The 21,712-nt window shown below is 44.3% G+C and overlaps 1 protein-coding gene across 1 annotated transcript in view; it reads left to right on the forward strand.

The window, feature by feature from the left end:
* TRPC5 (transient receptor potential cation channel subfamily C member 5) overlaps positions 1-21,712 on the forward strand; it is a 324,899-nt gene that overhangs the window by 248,822 nt on the left and 54,365 nt on the right. The window contains 2 exon segments of the mRNA NM_001082779.1: positions 19,174-19,510; positions 20,779-20,918. Of these exon segments, the coding sequence (NP_001076248.1) occupies positions 19,174-19,510; positions 20,779-20,918 (477 nt within the window).

Raw genomic sequence — 21,712 nt, forward strand, 5'->3', positions numbered from 1 at the left:
TTAGAGGGATGGCAAAGTGGCCCTCCAGTACCTCACAGACTTTTGGGGGTTCCAGTTAAAACATTTAAAAATGACAAACATCCCCAAAGGAATAGAATTCTTTGTGCAGAAAACCCTGGTTCAGTTGAAAAGGAAAGACACTTGATCTGTGTTACTAATGGTTTGCTTTTGCTGGGTTGGTTTTCTTACAAAAGTGAAAGAATTCGGGGTTCTGTAGGCAACAGCGGGAGGAGGATCCTTACTGTAGGTGCTGCAGACGACTATGGCACGGAGCGGGCGCCAGTCTCCAGAAGCATTTGCTAAGGTGGCGTTCCTCTGGCAAATGTACTTACTTTTGTCGTTCATATGGTACCCACTGCTTTGGGGTGATACAGTACCGGTGTCATCATCGTCCAACACCTTATCCGGGTTGCTACAGTTCCTGTAGATAAAGATGACGGTAACCAGCGCCAGAGAGGGCCAGAGTGCGTGGGCACGCACAGTTTGACGTCACACGCATACGTGCCAGGGTCAAAGTTGATATGCAGGTCCCAGAGGGGCAGTGCCTCTGAATGTCTGACCAATAACTTAACTCTGGCAGCTATGCACAATGACCTTGTCCCCGGAGTTGGCCATCTTGTCTCAGATCTAACCTGTCACTAGGGGGCGACAGAGTCTGGCTTACAGACCACCATAATTATTCCCCCCTCCTCCATTGGCATGCTCCCACCGGGATTCCTCGCCAGCCCTGAGGAGGAGGCGAGTTTACGACGTTTCTGTGTTGTTTGAGCAGTGTGTTTTCCTTCAGCACTTTGCCTTCTGTCTTTCATCCAGTGGTGGACGGTGACCTGAGTGGCACTGTGATTCAAAGCACACGTGAGGCAAAGCTTGGAGCCCATGTCCTTTACGGTGCGATCTGCTGCCGTATCCTCAGTCATCCATGGCCGCTGACGATCGTGGCCCCCCATAGAAACTTTTTAAAAAAATTTATTGATACAAGGATAACAGATTTCTTCTATTTCACAGATACGATTCTTTTTTTAAGGTTTATTTATTTGAAAGGCAGAGTTACAGATAAAGAGAGAGGGGGAGATAGAGAGAAAGGGAGGGAGAGGGAAGGAGAGAGGGATATCAATATCTTCCATCCACTGGTTCACTCCTCAAATAACCACAACAGCCAGGGCTGGGCCAGGCCAGATCCAGAAGCCAGGAGCTTCATTCAGGTCTCCCACACCAGTGCCATCTTCCATTACTTTCCCAGGTGCATTAGCAGGGAGCTGGATCTGAAGTGGAGCTGTTGAGACTTGAACTGGTGCCTATATGAGATGCCAGCAGACAATGGCTTTACCTGCTATGCAACAATGTTATAGATACAATTTTAAGAAGATAGTAATACTTGCCTCCATTCCTCCCTCCCTCTAACACCCCTCTGTATTTCCTTTCTTTTTCCTTAATTTTTGCAATAACTTTTTTTTGTAATTCATATATACAGTTTTAAGAGCATAATGATACTTTCCACTATACCCTCCCTTCTTCCCTCACTCACTCTTACTCTCCATCCTCTTTATAATTACAAGCTTAATCCTTCACTAAATAATTCAACAAGTAGTAAGTAGAAAAACCACTGTTCATCAAGCATATAGACAAGGGCTACAAACATTAATCAAATCTCAAAATGTCAATTTTGCTCACATACATTACATTTTTTGTACCCTGTAGATTAGTTAACACAAATCAGGGAAAACATGATATTTGTCCTGAACTTTTAACAACTTTTTCTTTTAATTTGCTGAATGATAATGGTATATATTTCTGGCATATAATGTGATATTTCTCTTTTAATTTACAAAAGGGAGAGAAAATCAGGAATTTGGAGTTCAAGAAAATTTCAAAGGATTGAGTTTTTTAAGTAATTTATTTTATTTGAAAGGCAAAGAGACAGGCAGAGACAGAGATCTCCCATCCTCTATTTTACTCTCCAAAAGCCAACAACAGCCAGGGCTGGGCTAGTTTAAAGTCAGGACCCTGAAACTCAATATGGGTTTCCCATATGGCTGGCAGGGACCCAAGTACTTAAGCTATCATTTGTGACTTTCCTATGCTCATTAGCAGGAACCTGGAATTGAAAGTGGATCTGGAACTCCAACCAGGCCACTCTAATATGGTATGTGGCATGCCAACCAGTGACTTAACTGCTGTACCAAAAAACACACACCTAAAGAGTTTGAAAGAAGCTACTACTCTTTCCCTTCTCTGCATTGTTGGGAGAATTATGGATCTAAGCTCCCTGTCCTACTTCCTTTCTTCTTATTCTCTGTTTAATCAGCATCTTGTAATCTGATTTCAGGATTCCATAGGGAATCATTTCTCTTAATGACCAAAGCCAATCACCTTCCCTCAAAATTCAGCCTACTCAACCCACAACTTTGTGAAATTCTCTCCCTCCTTGACTTTTGTAGCATCACCAGTCTGCCATAGCTTCCTTTGTACCTTTTGTAACTCAAGTGCAGGTTTGTTTCTCCTATATGTCTGTCTGTCTGTCTCCCAAATTCTAGCCTGCTGTCTTTTTCTTTCACCTTTTCTTCTTGTCTTTCATCTCATTTGAAAGGAAAACAAGAGACAAAGAGACTAAGATCTTCCATCCACTAGTTCCTTCCCCAAATGCCTGCAAAAGCTGGGACTGAGCCAGGCTGAAACCAGGAGCCTGGCACTCAAATCTAAGTCTTCCATTTGGGTGGCAGGGACCAAACTACTTGAGTCATCATCTGCTGCCTCCTGAGGTGCATATTACCAAAAAGCTGGGATCAAAAGCACATAGAGGATTCAAACCCAGGCACTGATATGGGATGTGGGTGCCACAAACATCTTAACCACCGTGCCAAGCACCCAGCCCTTTTCTTAATTACTTTATTCTTTTGTTCACATCCCTTTCTCAATCCACAAGAGATTGAGGGCATTCTCCATTTTTATACCCTCTTCTGAGATTTCACCCATCATCTCTATACAGGAAACTTCCCAAACTGCACCTCTAACTCAGATGTCCTTCCTCCACACTCCACCTCCTTGCCCAACCACCTGCTAAGTGCCTACAGACTTCAAATCCAGCATATCCTGAGCTTAGTGTGAGCAATTTATCTTGGTTTAGCCAGAACATCTCAATTGTAGCACTGAAAGTCCCAAATCCTGGGAATTCCCTCAATCCCAGGCAAACCAAGATAGTAAATCCCCATAATGAAAATTAACTCCAGACTCCCCTACATCATCAAGTACTAGAGATATCCTCCTTCTGTATTAACCTCAAATTCTTTTTACCTGCCACTCCCTCATGCAATTGATTGCCAAATATGTCAATTCTATAAAAAATATCTCCTTTTTATCACCCCCTTTCTACTTCCACTGCTTTGATTTAAGTCTTTATCACCTCTCACCCAGACAGTTACAACAGATTCCCAGTCAGTCCCCCTGCTGGTAGTGCCTACATCACCCTGCTGCCATGCCCTGTGCCGATTTGTCTTTGATACTTCCCATGCACCTGATTGTACATAGTCATCTTGTAAGTATGGAAGTATTGCAGACTTGGACCCCAAGAAGAGTCATTTTTTAAAGATTTATTTATTTATTTGAAAAGCAGAAGTACAGAGAGGCAGAGGCAGAGAGAGATCTTCCATCTGCTGGTTCACTTCTCAAATGGCTTCAATGGCCAGAGCTGGGCTGATCCGAAGCCAGGAGTCAGGAGCTTCTTCCAGGTCTCCCACGTGAGTGTAGGGGCCCAAGGATTTGGGCCATCTTCCACCGCTTTCTCAGGCAATAGCGGAGAGCTGGATCAGAAGTGGAGCAGTTGGGGCCAGCACTGTGGCACAGCGGGTTAACTCCCTGGCCTGAAGCGCCGGCATCCCATATGGGCGCTTCAGAGACCCAAGACCTGGCTACTCCACTTCCGATCCAGCTCTCTGCTATGGCCTGGGATAGCAGTAGAAGATCGCCCAAGTCCTTGGGCCCCTGCACCCACATGGGAGACATAGAAGAAGCTCCTGGCTTCAGATCAGCGCAGCTCCGGCCGTTTCAGCCATCTGGGGAGTGAACCAGTGGATGGAAGACCTTTCTCTCTGTCTCTACCTCTCTCTGTAACTCTGTCTTTCAGATAAATAAAATAAGCTTAAAAAAAAAAAAAGAAGCAGAGCAGCCAGGACTAGAACTGGTGCCATATGGGATGTTGGCAAGCAGGCAGCGGTTTTACTTGCTATGCCCCAGCGCCGGCCCTCCCAAGAAGAGTCTTAAACCAAGGCTCCCAGGTATTTAAGTCAGAATGACTACACACTGTGATACCCAGGAAACTGTTGTTATGGCTGACTAAAACACTCTGAGTAATAATATGACATACTAGTAAAAGGGACAAGCAAAAGCAATTGCCATACCATTGAGAAGCCAGGAATTCTGAGGGTGTTGATTATAGTTTTGCATCTTCACATTGATTTAGAGAATTCTGTAACAATTACACTTAAAGCAAGTCAGTATGGCCAGGTAACTCTGGGTGATACAGACCAGTGACAGCCTTGATATCCATCTGAAGCACAATCAGCGTGCAGCTGGCATTAATATGGAAGCTAAGACAGCTTGAGATAGAATTCTCCAGCTCTCTTAGGCTGTTAGGTCTTAACTTTCTGTGGCCCTACTACCAAATTAACCCCTGTTGCAAGAGTCATGGACTTTCCAACCCAGAGTGGCAAGAAAAAAATTGATTGAGTGATGTTTCTATTAGTGACAGGAAATATATTTGAACGTGGGTGGGGAGGGTGGGCTCTGCAAAGAGATTATAGAAGGAAAAATTGCCAGACAAAGGAGAGATAAAGCAAGAGCTTTCCCTAGGCAGAAATAGCGTTCAGCCATCCTCCCTCAGCAAAACGTATCTGTCCTCTGCTCCTCTCAGGTGCTTCAAGGAGTGAATTGTTTATGAAGTAACTCATCTTGGGCGAAAACGGCTGACCTTCATGGAGACGTTAGAAAAAGATGGCTATTTCTGAAATAGCAGAGCCATAACACAAAGCTTTGGCTCTCTAATGGCAAGCATTCCCATCACATTGTAGTAATTTCCTTCCCACGGGCAGAATTAAGAGGGGCACCCCTCCCCATCCCAGCAGAAGACTCCCTCAGCTAGGAACTTGCCTTTTTTTGCCACATTCATTTTTCTAGGGTTTTTTGGTCTGCTCCTTAATAGGACATTAAAGCATTTCATTTGTGCCTCAAAGACTTTGCTTCTGAAATGTATTCTTCCTTTGTTTTAGATACCTTCTCCAGTCAGAAACACAGACCCACCCCCACACACCAAATAAACACACATCCTTTCATTGTTTCCTAACAGCAATGCCCTTCTCCCTAAACCTGAGAGATGCAAGTCTTAGTCTCGGCCCTAAAATACTTTTGAAAAGTCTAATCATAGAGACTAACCAAGCACAACTAAGAACAAAGCATATCCCACAGTCATTTTTGTTCTGTGGTTGCTAGTGGAACACAGAGAGGGGCGGGGAGAGGAGCCTGCAATCTTTAAGAAAATGTCACATTTCTCAAAGAAAGGAATCAGAGTCCATTCAAGTGCAACACAGGAGGGGATTGTGAAACAGAAGAAAGAAAAACAGGCTGGAGACAGAGGACTTGCATTTCCCCTGCTCCCCACCTTGCCCCATGCATACCTCACTTTGCTCATATGATATGATTTAGATTTAAAACATTAAATAGCTTGTTCTAGAGTGAATTCCTTAGTATCAGTTCCCTACGGACCCAAACCACCCTGTTTACTGCACTGTCCTGCTAATCCCTACACCATCAGTTTTTTTATGATTTATTTATTTATTTGAAAGGCAGAGGCAGAGAGAGAGAGAGAGAGAGAGAGAGAGAGAGTCTTCCATCGGAAGGTTCAGTTCCCAAATGGCCGCAACAAAGCCAGGAACTTCTCCCCAGTCTCCCATAGAGGTGCAGGGTCCCAAACACTTGGACCATCTCCACTGCTTTCCCAGACCATAGCAGAGAGCTGGATCAGAAGAGAATCAGCTGGGATTAGAACTGGCACCCATATGGTATGCCAGCACTGCAGGCAGTGGTTTTACCCACTACATCACAGTGCCGGCCCCTACATCTTTAGCACCAAACTTCAGTCTTGACTTCAGCAACCTAAGGGCTGGGAGAAGTCAGCAAGAGTAATAAAAAGACAGATATGGATATTAACTATTTGCATGAACATTCACTTCTGTGCCAGACACAGAGCTCTCTTCTATCTATTTTCGTTACTGCTCGAAATAATTTAACTACATTTTTTTAAGAATTTACTGTGTGCCAAGCACCAGGCTGAGACCTTTTCATGCACATTATTCATTTAGTCCTCTTAGCAACCCTAGAATCTAGGCAGTATGAGTCCTGTTTTACAAGTGAGGAAACTGAGACACAGGGAAGTACAAGGACTTCTCTGAGGGTATACTGTTAATAAATGGCAAAACCAGAGCTTGGCCTCAGGTCTGTCTAACTCCAAAGCCTATGTCCCAGAAGCTCTGTAGTATTGTGATTACAGCAGTGGAGGGCCAGACAGCAAATATTTTAGAACTAGGGTCTTTGTTGCAATTACTCAACTCTGCCACTATAGAACAAAAGCCGCCAGAGGTAATAGCTAAACCAATCAGCTAGCTGTATTTCCATAAAACTTCATTTACAAAAGCAGGTAACAGGCTGGATTTGATCCATAGGCACAGGCTGCAGTTTGATGACTCACCCCGGGGTTAGGGCATCAGTGGTGTAGAGTACTCACATAGACCTGGGTTCAGGAATTGCCTGTCAGCACTTACTTAGGCAAGTTTATTTTTTGTTTTTTGTTTTGTTTTATTTTGTTTTGTTTTGTTTTGTTTTGTTTTGTCTCTCCGGGTCTCATTTTCTTCATCTGTAGAGCAGCAACAATTCATCTTTGGTAGAGTCATTGTGAGGCTTATGGATTCAAAACATGAATACATTCAAAGTGTTTGGCATATAATAAAGTGCTTATTGGGTCATTATTATTAAAAGCCTACTGCAAGGCTGATCCTTACAAGGAAGGGGCAGAACATGAGTCAGGATAGCTACTGCTTCCTTTAAAATCAAGCCACCAAGTCCCCAGTGGTCTTGATACTCTGAAGGAATAATTACTCCTTTAGGTCTCCAGTTAATTTTATTTTCCCTTTCAGCTACCTAAACTGCAATCTCATGTGAGTTTACTTCCTGTTTCAGACATTAATAAGAAAATCTCTTGGCTTCACTGTAGCTCTTGTCAGGACTTGGGAACACCCATCATGTGAGGGCAGGAATCTGATTTTATCATTATCTGTTAGGTATTTGCTTCACGAATGAGATTCTGGCTACTGGAGTCATGCCTGTATCCCCAGTATTTGGACCACAGCCTGGTGCCAAACAGGTGCTCATAAACACTGTTGGCTTACTCGAGTTGGCTGTGTTGGGGGTAGTCTTTGAATCAGATGGAAAGTGACATTTTAGAAGCCTTCCAAGCATAGATAGTCCCTCATTTCTCTACCAGAGAGAAAGAGAATGTGTAGGGGTGGCCAGGAAAGGTTTCAGAGTGCACAGGGTGGCAGGGAGGACTTGGCGAAGCAGGGCATACTGTTCTTAGGCCACATTCAACCCACAGGAACCAAGCTACTTTGGGGTCTCTAAGCAATGCTCCTGAATAATCACCCAATGAACGTCACTTGGAGCAAGTGGTTTTTTTTTTTTAAAGATTTATTTATTTTACTTGAAAGTCACAGTTACACAGAGAGAGGAGAGGCAGAGAGAAAGAGAGAGAGAGAGAGAGAGATAAAAGTCTTCCATCCACTGGTTCACTTCCCAGATGGCCGCAACAGCCAGAGTTGTGCCAATCAGAACCAGGAGCTTCCTCTGGGTCTCCCACATGGGTGCAGGGGCCCAAAGACTTGGGCCATCTTCTACTGCTCTCCCAGGCCATAGTAGAGAGCTGGATCGGAAGTGGAGCAGCCGGGTATCAAATTGTTACCCTTATAGGATGCCTGCACTGCAGGCAGCAGCTTTACCCACTATGCCACAGCACCGGCTCCGGAGCAAGTGTTTTGACTTGAGTCAACACCAGTTCATGCAGTCTTCCATCTGAGCTTTAAAAAAATCCCGAGATATCTCAGCTTGAAAGCCAGTTCCCCAAAAGCTATTCTTTCTGCCATCCTGACTTACCAGTCTTTCTCAATGAAAAATCCTCTCCCTTACCTATCAAGCTGTTTCCCATACTCCACCAGCAATTCAGCTTTTCTTTGTGGAATTTGTTAGTTATTTATAGGATCTGACTACACAATGAGGACCATGCTGATTCCACTTGGATGTACTTCTTCAACACACTATTCCTCCTACCACCACCATCCGTCTCTTTTCCAGAATTCCAAGGCAGTAATTGGCATAACAGAATACATCCTCAGAACATTCAGAAAAACTGATAATGGAAGCAGTGCTAATGCATTCAAACTCTGTCTAGGCATGGACTGTGTCAAATCATACATAAAGTCACTTCAAGACTACATATCCAGAAAACAATTCCCCACCTCTTAATATTAGTAGTCATAATGATGAAAATAGCTAATATTCATTGGGTGCTTCTTATTTAACCCTCACAACAATCCATGATGAAAAATTATATTTGTTTCAGAGTTGCCAAGCATTGAGTTACCTCTCTTAATCTTCATAACAACCTTAAGATATGGGTTATTGTTACAATCCTCATTTTGTAGATTGACAAACTGAGGGCAAGAGCAGCTGAAGATAGCTCAAGTACTTCGGCCCCTGACACCATACGTGGGATACCCAGATGGAATTCCAGTCCCCTGGCTTTGACTGAGCCCAGCCCTGGCTGTTAGGGCCATTTGGGAAGTGACTCAGCAGATAGATCCTTCTCCCTCTCCCTTCCTCTCTCCCTCCCCCTCTCCCTCCCTCCTCTTTCCCCCTTCCCCTCCCCCTCCTTATCCCTCCCATTTCCTCTTCCCTTCCATTTCCCTTTCCCCTGCCCTTCTCCCTTCTCTCCCCTCTCCCTCCTTCCTCCTCCCTCCCCTCTCCCTCCATCCTTCTTGCTCCCCTCTCTCCCTACCCTTACCCCTCCTTCTTCCTCCTTTCCCCTTCCCTTCCCCCTACTCCACTTCCTTCTCCTCCACCTCCCTCTTCCCCTCCTCCCTCTTCCCCTTCCCCTCCCTCCCCCTTCTCCTCCCCTCCCCCTCCCTCCTCCCACTCTCCCCCTCCCTCAACATCCGCCTCCCCTCTCCCCCTTCCCCTCACTCTTCCCTCCTCCCCCTCCTACCTCCCTCCTCTCACCTTCTTCCTCTCCCACTCCTCCTCTCCCTTCCAGCTTCCTGGTAGGGAAGTAGGACTGCAAACTCCAGCTGACCCTAGCACAGTCTGTCTGACTTCTTACTTGGCTTTAATCAGTTTCCAACCATGCTGTCATTTGTTCCCTCCTTTGTGAGAAAATGTCCAATACAGGCTCCCCTTTTCTTCTAGAACTCCAGTGAGCGCCTACCACCCTCTGCTGCCATCTTGTGGCAATAATGAACCACTGCATTGAACTTATTTCAGCTACAGTAGGTTGGAGAATATCTGCCAAGAAAATCACATTGCATTCATTCCAGCTGCTGTGTATATTTGCAAAAGGAAAATTATATATTTTCTAAAATACATGTTCTAAAACAGTTTTAAGCATCTAACTTCACCTTCCTCTATTTAGGTCAAATTAGCCCTAGCTGTAGTTTGAAATTAGAGGCCAGTTGTCTAGTTTTGTGAGTCTTTAACCTTTGAGTGGGGTCCTTGACATTGATAGCCTAGCTCAGGAACAAAGTCAGCTGGCAAATTGAAACCACTTAGCCAATTAGTACAAAATATTCTAGTACAGTAATCCCTAGATAAGAGAACATGTCCCTTTAACTTTCATTTTTTTAAGATTTATTTCATTTATTTGAAAGGCAGTGTTACAGAAAGGGGGGAGAGAGAGAGATGGAGAGAGAGAGACCTTTCATTTTCTGGTTCACTCCTCAAATGGCCAAATACCACCTGGGTTAGGCAGAATACAGGGCCCTAGAACTCCACTCAGTTATCCCACCTACCACGGTCCCCTACAGGGGCACAAAAGCCCAATTATTCAGGCCATCTTCTGCTGTCTTCCCAGGCACATTAGCAGGGAGCTGGATCAGAAGTGGAGCAACTGGGAAACAAATTGGCATTCATACTGGATGCCACATGCAGGATGCCAGTGTCTCAGGCAGAGGCTTAACCCACTGTGCCACAAGGCTGGCCCCCACATACCCTTTTTTCATAAAATTCACAATGAATTGGTGATCCAAGTGGGTAAATATAAAATCTGGGGAGTCAACAAACTGTTAGAAACTACATGTAAAATATAGGGACTATTTCTAAACATAATCAGAGCCTAAACTCCTTGCCAAAACCTATTTCTCAGTTTCAAATGTCTGCTGCAGCAGTTGTTTAAAAAGCTGCACTGTTTAACTAAAGAATGGTTCTGCAAGCTTACTACAATAGCAAAGGAAAGAAAGTGCTGGACATTAATCCCTCTTCAGGATTTGCATTGCCATTAATTTCCTTTTTGAGTATTTTTCTCTTCTTCACATTCCTGCTTGATTGGCAACTACAAAACAAGAAAACCAAACTCATTCTATCATGGGTCATTTCTGCTGAGCTAGCGTTTTATTTTAATGACAGACAGAGAAAGAGAAACAGAGGCAACACCCATTAGCTGGTTCACTCCCCAAATGCCTACAACAGAAGAGGCTGAGCTAGGCCAAAGCCAGAGGTGGGAACTCAACGTGGGTCTCCCATTTGGCTGGCAGGTATCCAACACTTGGGCCATTTGTGCTGAGTGAGATTCAGGAAGAGAGACAGAACTCAAATTCAGGCCCTCTCATATCAGGTCTTTATTTTTAAAGATTTATTTATTTATTTGAAAGTCAGAGTTACACAGAGAGAGAAGGAGAGGCAGAGAGAGAGAGAGAGAGAGGTCTTCCACCTGCTGGTACACTCCCCAGATGGCCACAAGGGCCAGAGCTAAACCAATCCAAAGCCAGGAGCCAGGAGCTTCTTCCGGGTCTCCCACACGGGTGCAGGGGTCCAAGAACTTGGGCCACCTTCTACTGCTTTCCCGGCCATAGCAGAGAGCTGGATGAGAAGTGGAGCAGCTGGGACAGGAACAGACACCCATATGGGATGCCGGCACTGTGGGCAGCGGCTTTACCCACTACACCACAGTGCCTGCTCCCATATCAGGTCTTAAACTGCTAAGACAAATGTCCACTCCTGGGCTGCTTTTTAAACACATTCTTGTATACAACCAGACTGTATTGAAGATCCTACAACTCATGCAATAAAAGTTGGGCCTATTTCAATTTGCAAACATTCATTGAAGAACTAGGAGGATGTTCTTGAAAGATCAGCAGACTTTTCCAAACTCAAATGTTGTCATTGCTGGTAGTGCTGTTACTGCTGTCTCTTCCTGATCCTCACCTTCTCCCCTGTGGTGAGGGCCTTTCAAATTTTCTTTTCCTCCAAATAGACTAAGGGAAGATGTGTTTACAGCTTGAAGTATCTCAGCTTGAAGTCAGCTGATTTCTTTTAGGAAACATACAAAGATAACTCACTGCCAATTACTTCAGCAAACAACAGGTCTGTACACACGTTCCTCAGCATCCACAGCAGATTGGTTCCAGGATTCCCATGGATACCAAAGTCAATGGATGCTCAATTCCTTATATAAAATGGTGTAATGTTGGCATATAACCTACGTTGTGTGTATACCTTAAATCATCTGTAGATTACTTACAATGCCTGGCACAATGTGAAGAATATGTAAATCAATGTTTACCTGTATTGTTTAGGGAATAAAGACAAGAAAAAAAGTCGGTACATATTCAGTACAGATGCAGTTCTTTTTGGAATATTTCCAATCCCCCATTGGCTGGATCCTCTGATGCAGGGCCCACATGTACAGATGGCCAACTACCTTATTTTACAAACCTCTGAATATGAAGCACAAGTCAAAGTGACCTTTCTTCTAGTCTCACCTTTTGCCCCTTTTGTGCACACCCAACAATTTTAAATCATCTGAAAATAACAAGTTAGATGACTCAATGTGAGAGTGACTTTTTTCATTCTAATTGTTTTTCTTGCTGCTAGCCTGGGTAGCAGGGAACAGGGTGGACTGCAAGGGTTTTAAAAGATTTTTCTCCTCTTACCATTTCCTGTTGCTAATAGGACCACTGGAAACTTGTTGCTGCTGGCTTTTATCTCTGCCTCACAGCCTGGCTTACTTCTCAGGAGTCCATCCCACTCTTAGAGCCTCTGCTCCTATGAAGAGACTTCCACTTATTGTCCATTGCCTCCTCAGGGAGCAAGGACTCAGTCAATAACCAGGGACAGGGAAGACTGTCCCTAGCTCACTAATGTATCTTTGTTTTTGCTATCCACATGGATTTGTATTTTTTTAATTGTGCATATTTGCAGGGTACAATCTGGTATTTCCACACATGTATACACTGTATAATGATTAATGCATTTATCATTTCTTTGTGATAACATTCATAAACCTCTCTTCAGGGCCTGCATTTGACCTAGCAGTTAAGACGCCTGTTAAAACATTTGCATCCTATTTCAAAGTGCTGGGTTTGAGTCCCAGTTCCACTCTTGATTCCAGCTTCCTAATAACATGCATCATCAGAAGCAGCAGGTGACAACAGTTCAAGCATTTGACTCCCTGTCATCTGCATGAGTGATCTGGATTGACTCTCCAGACCCCAGCTTTGTCCTGACCCAGCCCCAGCCATTGTGGACATTTAGAAAGTGAACCAGTGGGGGCTGGCGCTGTGGTGTAGTGGGAAAAGCTGCCACCCGCAGTGCCATATAGGCATCCCATATAGGCGACAGTTCTAGTCCTGGCTGCTCCACTTCTGATCCAGCTCTCTGCTATGGCCTGGAAAAGCAGTAGAAGATGGCCCAAGTCCTTGGGCCCCTGCAGTCACATGGGAGACCCGGAAGAAGCTCCTGGTTCCTGGTTTAGGATGGGCCCAGATCTGGCTGTTGTGGCCAGAGTGAGAGTGAACCAGCGGATGGAAGACCTCTCTCTCTCTCTCTCTCTCTCTCTGTGTGTGTGTGTGTGTGTCTGTGTTTCTCCTCTTTCTGTGTAACTCTGACTTTCCAATAAATAAATAAATCTTAAAAAAAATAAAGTGAACCAGTGAATAGAAGATCTCTGTTTCTCTCTTTCTCCTCCCTCTCTCGCTCAAATAAATAAGAATATATTGCTAAGTCTAACGTGCATTTAGTATACTTAGCCTAATAAGCACCATAGCCTAACGACACAGTATGCAGGCAGGGTATTGGTTGTTCTCTCATGTGGCTGACTCAAAGCTATGGCTTACTGTTGTGGTTGATTTCTTTCTGAGAGGATTTGTTCTGAGAGGAGGAATGTGGTGGGGGCAAGAGGCGTGGAATCACCACACAGACCCCAGGAGTCAGGTGAAAGCGGGCATGAGGTGAGCAGCATGCAGACTTGTTTATTTCAGTTGCTACAGCTGCTTATATAGCCAAGGCAGCCAATCCGGTCAAGGGGCGGTCTATGCCCTAACCAATCACAGCCTGTTGCCAGGCAGTTTCCAAAGCCATCCAATCACAGCCTGTTGCCAGTCAGGCTCTATTGTCATGTGGTTTCCGAAGCCATCCAATCACGGCCTGTTGCCAGGCAGTTTCTCTTGTCAGCGGCCATCTTGGCATGACCTGCTCACCTTCTCATGACCTTCTCACCTTCTCATTCCACCACATTTCCCCCTTTTCGTTTATTTTTGAGCAACGGGAGGCATGATTCTTGGCCATACCATTGTTGACCCCATTTCCATGTGGTCTCTGTACATGGCTGTGCCTGTCTTAGGTTGTCCCCCAGGGGATCTTACCCATCATTGACTAATCAGTGCTCAAAATGGGAGACCACAGGAGTGCTTGCTCAGATGGGGGTAGGAATGAGGAACAGTAGTAATCAGGAATGGCATGACCATATGCAGGCTGTGGGCTGTTCGAGTGGCTGACTGGAGCTAATGGGGTATAAAGCAGTAATGGATGTGGCTATGGGCAGTTTCTCGGGATAGGATGATAGGGCAGTGTCACAAGACAGTATCACTAGCCCAGGAAAAGTTCAAAATTCAAAATTCCAACGATGCTCTCCACTGAATTAATATGACTTTTTCACCATCATAAAATTGAAAAATCTTAAGTTGAATCATCATAAGTCAGGGACTGTCTGTACATTCAAATTGCTTTTAAAAGCATCCAAAATGTAGGAAATTCCGTGCACATTTTATTGTGGGTATTAAGATTACCACTTGAGAGATGGCTTAAAAGCATGCAGAATGCAGGGTGAAAAGAGAAAATGTATGTGTTTGGGGAGGAAAGGGTTCTGTGAGGATTATGTGATTGAAATGCACTTGAACAGCCAAGAGGAAATGCCCAGTGGGCCATTGAACATTCAGCTCTGAATTTGAGCGGAAAAAAAAGGCAGAGAATTTTCTAGCCTTAACAAATCCAGTAAAGGTCTGCAAAGCCTTTTCAGGTATGAAATGACACATGCAAAACTGGTCTTCCTCTTCAGAAGTCGACCTTCTAATAAGAAAGCTGAGTCAGAGATTCTACATAAAAGTGAATGTAACACAAAACAGACTGACAGGTACCACAAGGAAAAAGCAAAGGGGCCTGTCTCAAAGAGAGAAAGGTCACAGGCTGGAGCAGTCAGGGAAGACTTCCAGAAAGAAGTGAAATTCTCTGATTTCATCATTCTCTGCAGCCTTTTCTTAGGACTGTAGTGCCTGCTGATTCTACCCCCCCCCCACCACCACCATTTTTGAATGTCTTAAGTACTCAAAGTGTGATGCCTCCTGAGAGCAGTGAGCTTTTTCTAAAGCTAAGTGGATCCAGATTGAAAAATATCCCTTTATTCTGCCCTTTCTGTTATAAAATGGTGGTAACAGGAGATGGAAGGGGTGTGGGCTTTTCTCATGTTCTCACTTGGCATACCATCTCCCAATTTAGAGGGGCGTGGCCTGAATAGTTCTGTAAGAGCCAACCATCTGGGAACCTGACATGTTTACCATCTGTACTGCTTCTGCGGGGTGTCTGAACACAAACATGATTGTCCCATTTACTTGTTTCACATGAGCTAGGCTGGTCTCCCTGCTGAGGAGTTCCTCCTGGCCAGTCACTGCTGGTCTGTCTCTTGTGCTGTGACCCTCTCCCATGCACCATACAGAGCTGGGCACAAAGGAGGTATTCTGACATGCTTGTTGAAAGACCCGAATGAAATCACACTGATCTTGCACCTCCCCTGTAGTGAGCAAGTCAAATTCTGCTAGGCCTTGGGTGCAGCCTATGAATTAGGCATTATCGGAGCAAATTGATGGTTTTATAGAAAGATTTTATTCATTGATTTGTAAGGCAGAGTTATAGAGAAAGAAAGACGAGGGAGGGAGGGAGGGAGGAAGGGAGAGGGAGAGGGGGAGAGAGAGAGAGAGGGAGAGTGAGAGAGAGAGAGAGGGAGAGGGAGAGGGAGAGAGAGAGAGAGAGAGAGAGATTCTTCTATTTGCTGGTTCTCTCCCCAAATTGCCAAAATGGCCATGACTGGGCCAGGCTCAAGCCAGAAACTGGAACTCCATACAGGTCTCCCATGTGCGTCCAGGGGCCCAAATACTTGGGCCATCTTCCTCTGCTTTCCCAGGCACATTAGCCAGGAGCCAGATAGGAAGTGGAGCAGCTGGGACTCAACAGTCACATGGCATGTGGGCATTGCAGGCAGTTATTTAGCCCACTGCACCACAACACCACCCCCAAACTGATGATTTTGACAGCTGGAAGCACAAAAGTCACATATAACACACCAGTGAGGGACTAAGCAGATAATTCTTTTCACTATGTGAATGAACTTAGAACTTTGATGAGGTGAATTCAAAACTATTTTGTTAGTTTTCTGGGAGAGGGCTAGGCTCTTGCCAAGAGAACTTGACAGTACTCCTCACAAGAATTATTCTTGGGAGGGGAAAAGAGCCATGGAGCCTCTCCATTTAAAACATCAATTTATATGAAAGGGAAGAAAAATCCAGGGCTTTTTCAAAAGTTTTGTGTAGTAATGAGAAGTAGAATCATGTCCTGCCCTTGCCTAGGAGTACTGGAGCATAGAATCACTGCAGGGAGGCACAGGGTGGGGGTGGGGGACAGGGCAGGAGACCAGCAACTACAATGAGACCCTTAGCACATTTGTGGAGAGAAAAGTTTTTGTGATTTGAAATAAGCAGTCCCTTACAGATCTGACCAGGGGCTAAATTAGGCAGCTAAGATCTTCTGTGGCAAGCCACTGTCCTTAGCTATGCCCCACTTCTCTCACTTTGCTTAGCTGCCACTCAGGATCCAACACCTAGAGTAAGGCCCATTACTTCTGGGCTTTGCTGGCAGGTGGGCCTGTTAATTAGCTGATCTGACATACCCACTCTAAACTAATAGGAGTGGTTAACAGTTTCATGTAACACCACTTCCTACAAACATAAATATAACTTCAATGCCCTACCCCAAAGCACTCAGTGATACAGGCATTCAATCACTGTGGAAGGGTCTTTGGGGAAGGCACTGTATGTAGCTTTCTACATGCCTGAGATAATACCATCCAGGGATTGTCAGAGAATTTTGTGTTTAACAGTTGGTCTGGGGTCAGTCAGGCTAAAGCTTCAGTACTGACACCACCACTTACTAAGAAATCTGACTTCAGGCTTAGCCCCATCATCTGTAAAAGGGGTATAATACTAATATCTGCCTTTAGGTATGCTATGAGATGATACATGGCACATTATAAGTGCTCGTATATAAAGATGTGCCTGTGTTAAGAGTAGTTCCTAGGGCCAGCACTGTGGCATAGCAGGTAAAGCCGCCACCTGCAGTGCCAGCATCCCATATGGGCACCAGTTTGAGTCCTGGCTGCTCAACTTCTGATCCAGCTCTCTGCTATGGCCTGGGAAAACAGTAGAAGATGGCCCAAGTCCTTGGGCCCCTGTACCTGTTTGGGAGACTTGGAAGAAGCTCCAGGCTCCTGGCTTCAGATCAGCCCAGATCTGACTGTTGCAGCCATTTGGAGAGTGAACCAGCAGATGGAAGACCTTTCTCTTTGTCTCTCCCTCTCTCTGTAACTCCACCTCTAAAATAAATAAATAAATAAATTTTTATAAAATAAACCATTGAAAACCAACAGCCTTGAAAGTGTATTAGCTGTGAAAAGCAACCACTGGAAGTACTCACTGGAAGGGAGTGGACTGGGTTTGGAACACCCCAAAAAGATCTTTCTACCCCACAGAATTGTCATTATGAGACCTGTTAGGAAACTCCCTAGAAAAACTGCATTCACACAGCTTGTCTTTATGTGATCTGATTCAATACCAACAGCCCTTTTCAGTAGTCATTTGTTAAAACAGCACTAATTGTTTAACAACAAGGCTACATACATCAGTGGATACTAGCTGGGCAAAACAATAAGTTAAATAATAAGCAATCTGGAGCCTGGCATTGTGGCACAGTAGATAAGCTGGAGCTCAGAATGCCTAAGTTTGAATACCAGCTCCACTTCCAATGAGCTTCCTGCTAATACACACCCTGGGAGGCAGCAGCAATGGCTCAAGTACTTGGGTCCCTGTCATCCACGATCTGGCTTAAATCTGGCCTAGCCCTGGATGTTGTAGGCATTTAGGGGAGTGAACCAGTGGATGCTCTCTCTCTCTCCCTCTCCCCTCTCCCCTCTCCCCTTTTCCTCTCTCTCTCTCTCTCTGGAAGAAAAATGAAAAAAAAGGAAGGAAGGAAGGAAGGAAGGAAGGAAGGAAGGAAGGAAGGAAGGAAGGAAGGAAGGAAGGAAGGAAGGAAATTACTTCACTCCCAGAAGGAAGGAAGGGAGGCAGGCAGAAAAGGGGGAGGGAGGGAGGGAGGGAAGAATTTAGTCACTTGGCCACATCTCGCTGTGAAATGTAGTACAGCTATGAGCTCAAGAAGAAAAATGATTTAAATAGAAAATCAGTGACATTCACAGATACTAACAAGAAAGTTGGGCTAGTTTTCCTGGGGTTGTTGGGGAAGTAGTGATGGAAAAGGTTTATTTCCTTTGTGCTGGTAAGCTCTAAAGTACAGACAGCTCTGTTTAACCAGTCCCATGGGAAGATGGAGGAGCCAAATATAGGCAGTATTTAAAATCTTGGTTGACAGTTGAGCTCCCAATTGTGTCACTTACCAAGAAGTAGCAGCTGGAGGGTGACTTGAAATGCTGATGATTCCTTAATTATTAATCACTGACACATTGTTGATTGCATTTAAGTAAAATCCCAGATGGGCTAGTATACAATATTGTAAGTTGGCCCCCAAATATTTTTCCCTCTTTTGCATGTCTAGACTAGAGAAAGTGTTAAATAGATGGCAAAGTAGCAACCTGACTCATTACAAGCCAACCAAGAGGTGCTCAAAACAAAACAGGGGAAAAAACAAATTCAAAAAAGAAATTCATTTCCATATCAAACCATAACCACAGGCCTGGGCATATTCTCTTGCAGTCTGTATTTGCCCAGAGTACACATTTGATGATAACCTCACATAGCCTAGGGAAATGAATAGAAGTGAATCGATTTGTGATGAAATGTATCCATGATTCTATGCTAAGAGGCAGGTAAATTCCCAGGAAAATTTGTAACAAACAGCAGCCTCTGCCCTCCCAGAGCTCAGAATCTCATTTAGTGTTTCTGTGGTGCGACCTGGGAACCTGTACTTTTTTTAAATGTTCCCCGGGTGATTCTGATGCAAAGCCAGGCTTGGGAAACCACTTTTCCAACATGATGGGAAGGGGACTAGGAAGGCATAGCGAATCACAAATGGAACACAGGGAACATATTTTAATATATGAAACAAATAATCAACCCTGAAGAAGGTCTCATTTCACCACTTTGTATGCCAAGCTGTCTCTGGGCTTAGACCTGAAAATCAGGTCTCTTCCAGGGATTAGCCATATAGTCCCTCTCTTGCTAGAGTTGATTGTGAACTGTGAGAGGTATTAGGAACAGAAATTTACCCTAGGATATTGCAGATGCCTAACTTGTTCTCTTCTTTTCCCAGTTTGTTGCTCAACCCAACTGCCAACAGTTACTTGCCACTCTGTGGTACGACGGCTTCCCTGGATGGCGGAGGAAACACTGGGTAGTCAAGCTTCTGACCTGCATGACAATTGGGTTCCTGTTTCCCATGCTGTCTATAGCCTATCTGATCTCACCCAGAAGCAACCTGGGGCTGTTCATCAAGAAACCCTTTATCAAGTTCATCTGCCACACAGCATCCTATTTGACCTTCCTCTTCATGCTTCTCCTGGCTTCTCAGCACATCGTCAGGACAGACCTCCATGTGCAGGGACCTCCCCCAACTGTCGTGGAATGGATGATATTGCCCTGGGTTCTAGGTGAGTTAAAAAGATGAGGCACTGCCTTCTGGTACTGTCTGGAGAAACTACTACAGCTTATAGTCAGACTGGCCTTTAAGTAGTGCAATTCCCCTCTGAACAGTAGGGTAGTCCTATGTTGGGAGCCTGAGAAATGGGGTTCCTTCTGTCTCGGGCCATGGTCACTCAGTATAACATGTTCCGCAGTGAGATTGGCAGTCTGCATAGTGCTTACCTCAGCTGACCTAACATCTTCAAGGACAGAGATGCTGTCTGTCCATTGGTTTACAGAAAAAGTCAAGTATCAGTCAAGTGGAGCATCAGGTAAGATGAGCAGAGCAAATGCTGATCAGTCTATTTTAAGCTCTCTTTTCTATAATGGTAGGAAGGGAGAAGCACATAGATCTGCTGCTTTCTTGTGGCTAGCCCACACAATCCCGATATTTGTTCAGGGTCCACATCCTATTTGGTCACTGGGTTGACAATCATGAGATAAATCTGGAATTTTTGCCCACATTAGGGTAAAAGCAGCCTCACCATAGTCTCCAGGGATAGTTAGATTGCAGTGTACTCCCCAACGTATGGCCATCCTCTAAGTCCTTGCTGTGCCAACTGTGGTTCCCCAAACTAGCAATATCAGCATCACCTGGCAGCTTGTTAGATACAAAATCTAGGGTCCTACCCTAGATCTGCATTTTATCATGACCCCTAGGTGATTCACACATACTTCAAAGTCTGAAGAACATTGCCCTAGATCACAGCAATTCATATAGTTTTCCATAATCCAAGACTAAAGAAACATTAAAAGTTATTGGGAAGAATTCCACCAAATTCTCATGCAATGAGAGGAGAAAGGAGTACAGAGGATCCTAAATTATTTAGGGCACAACTGCCTAGCTTCAGCCTTACTGGTAATATGGTCCATGGTTGCTTACCTCCAAATTCATTGAGAAATTTTTCTCCAAAAAACTTGTGGAAACAAAAATCTATGGAATAACATTGATCTAATAATTTTGCTGATGAAATTACTCCCACTCCAAAATGGGAAGAAGGTAGAATGAAGCAACCAAAATGGCAGCAGCATCCCAGTAACTATAGTAGGAATGCTAAAATTATAGCATGCAGAAAAGTATAAGCTATGAGCATCTTCAGGAAAAGCCTACTGGGTTTAGCAAGTTCAAGAGTGAGAGGTGGCCCCAATGAATTTCATATTTATTCCCTTGGGGGATCCCGCTATGATGACCAGGAATCAGCCTATACAGAAACAAACTTTTTGCTTCCATTTTCAGGTTTTATTTGGGGGGAGATTAAGGAAATGTGGGATGGTGGATTTACTGAATACATCCATGACTGGTGGAACCTGATGGATTTTGCAATGAACTCCCTCTACTTAGCAACTATTTCCTTGAAGATTGTGGCCTATGTCAAGGTAAATTGGGATGTCTGTCATTTGTCTTCAGCAATGATTGTTTTCTAACATTAAGCTTTTGGACTGGGATTACAAATGGTTTAGAAGAACAGTAATGATGTCAGTTCTTCCATGCAGGAAAGTGTCATATAAATAGACATTCATTCAATGGTTTGTAAGCAGTTTCTGCTTAAGCAAAGAGTGGTGAAGGGAACAATTTGCCGATGAATCATTGCCTACCTAAATTCTCAGAGTAAAAAGGATCTTCAACCATCTGTGTTTAGAATCCTTTCCACAATGTCCTTGCCCAGGGGATGGCCCACTGATGCTTGCATTCAGGGACAGGAAGTTCACTGAATTCATTACCTCCAAAAAGTCCTCTTAACCTTAGTCATTCCATTAAAAAGAGCTACTTTATAGTTCTCTAATATTATTCTCCATTTGTCACATCCACTGGTAGTCCTTCATCCCTGTGGTTTCAAACAGAACAAGGCTGTTCTTTCTCCATAACAGTGCTTCTGATATGAAATCTATGCTTAACCCATTGAGTCATCTCTTCTCAAAGGTAAACATTGCCACTTCCCTCAATGATTCTTCATATGACAGGTAGCAGAACCCCAGAAACCTCACTGCAGGAGACAAAGACCTCTAATAACCTCTGCTTCCCTCATCACTTCCACCATCAGACGGTCATTCAAGTCGTTATGAAGCTAGCTTTTAGAATATCACTCAATGTATGTGTGCTAGTTCAGATAATGTATGCACACACACACGTGGCACCTTGATGTTTTTTTCACACAATGTGCAGCTTGAAT

This window comes from Oryctolagus cuniculus, chromosome X (assembly GCF_964237555.1).
Source record: "Oryctolagus cuniculus chromosome X, mOryCun1.1, whole genome shotgun sequence".
In the NCBI taxonomy this organism is placed as follows: domain Eukaryota; kingdom Metazoa; phylum Chordata; class Mammalia; order Lagomorpha; family Leporidae; genus Oryctolagus; species Oryctolagus cuniculus.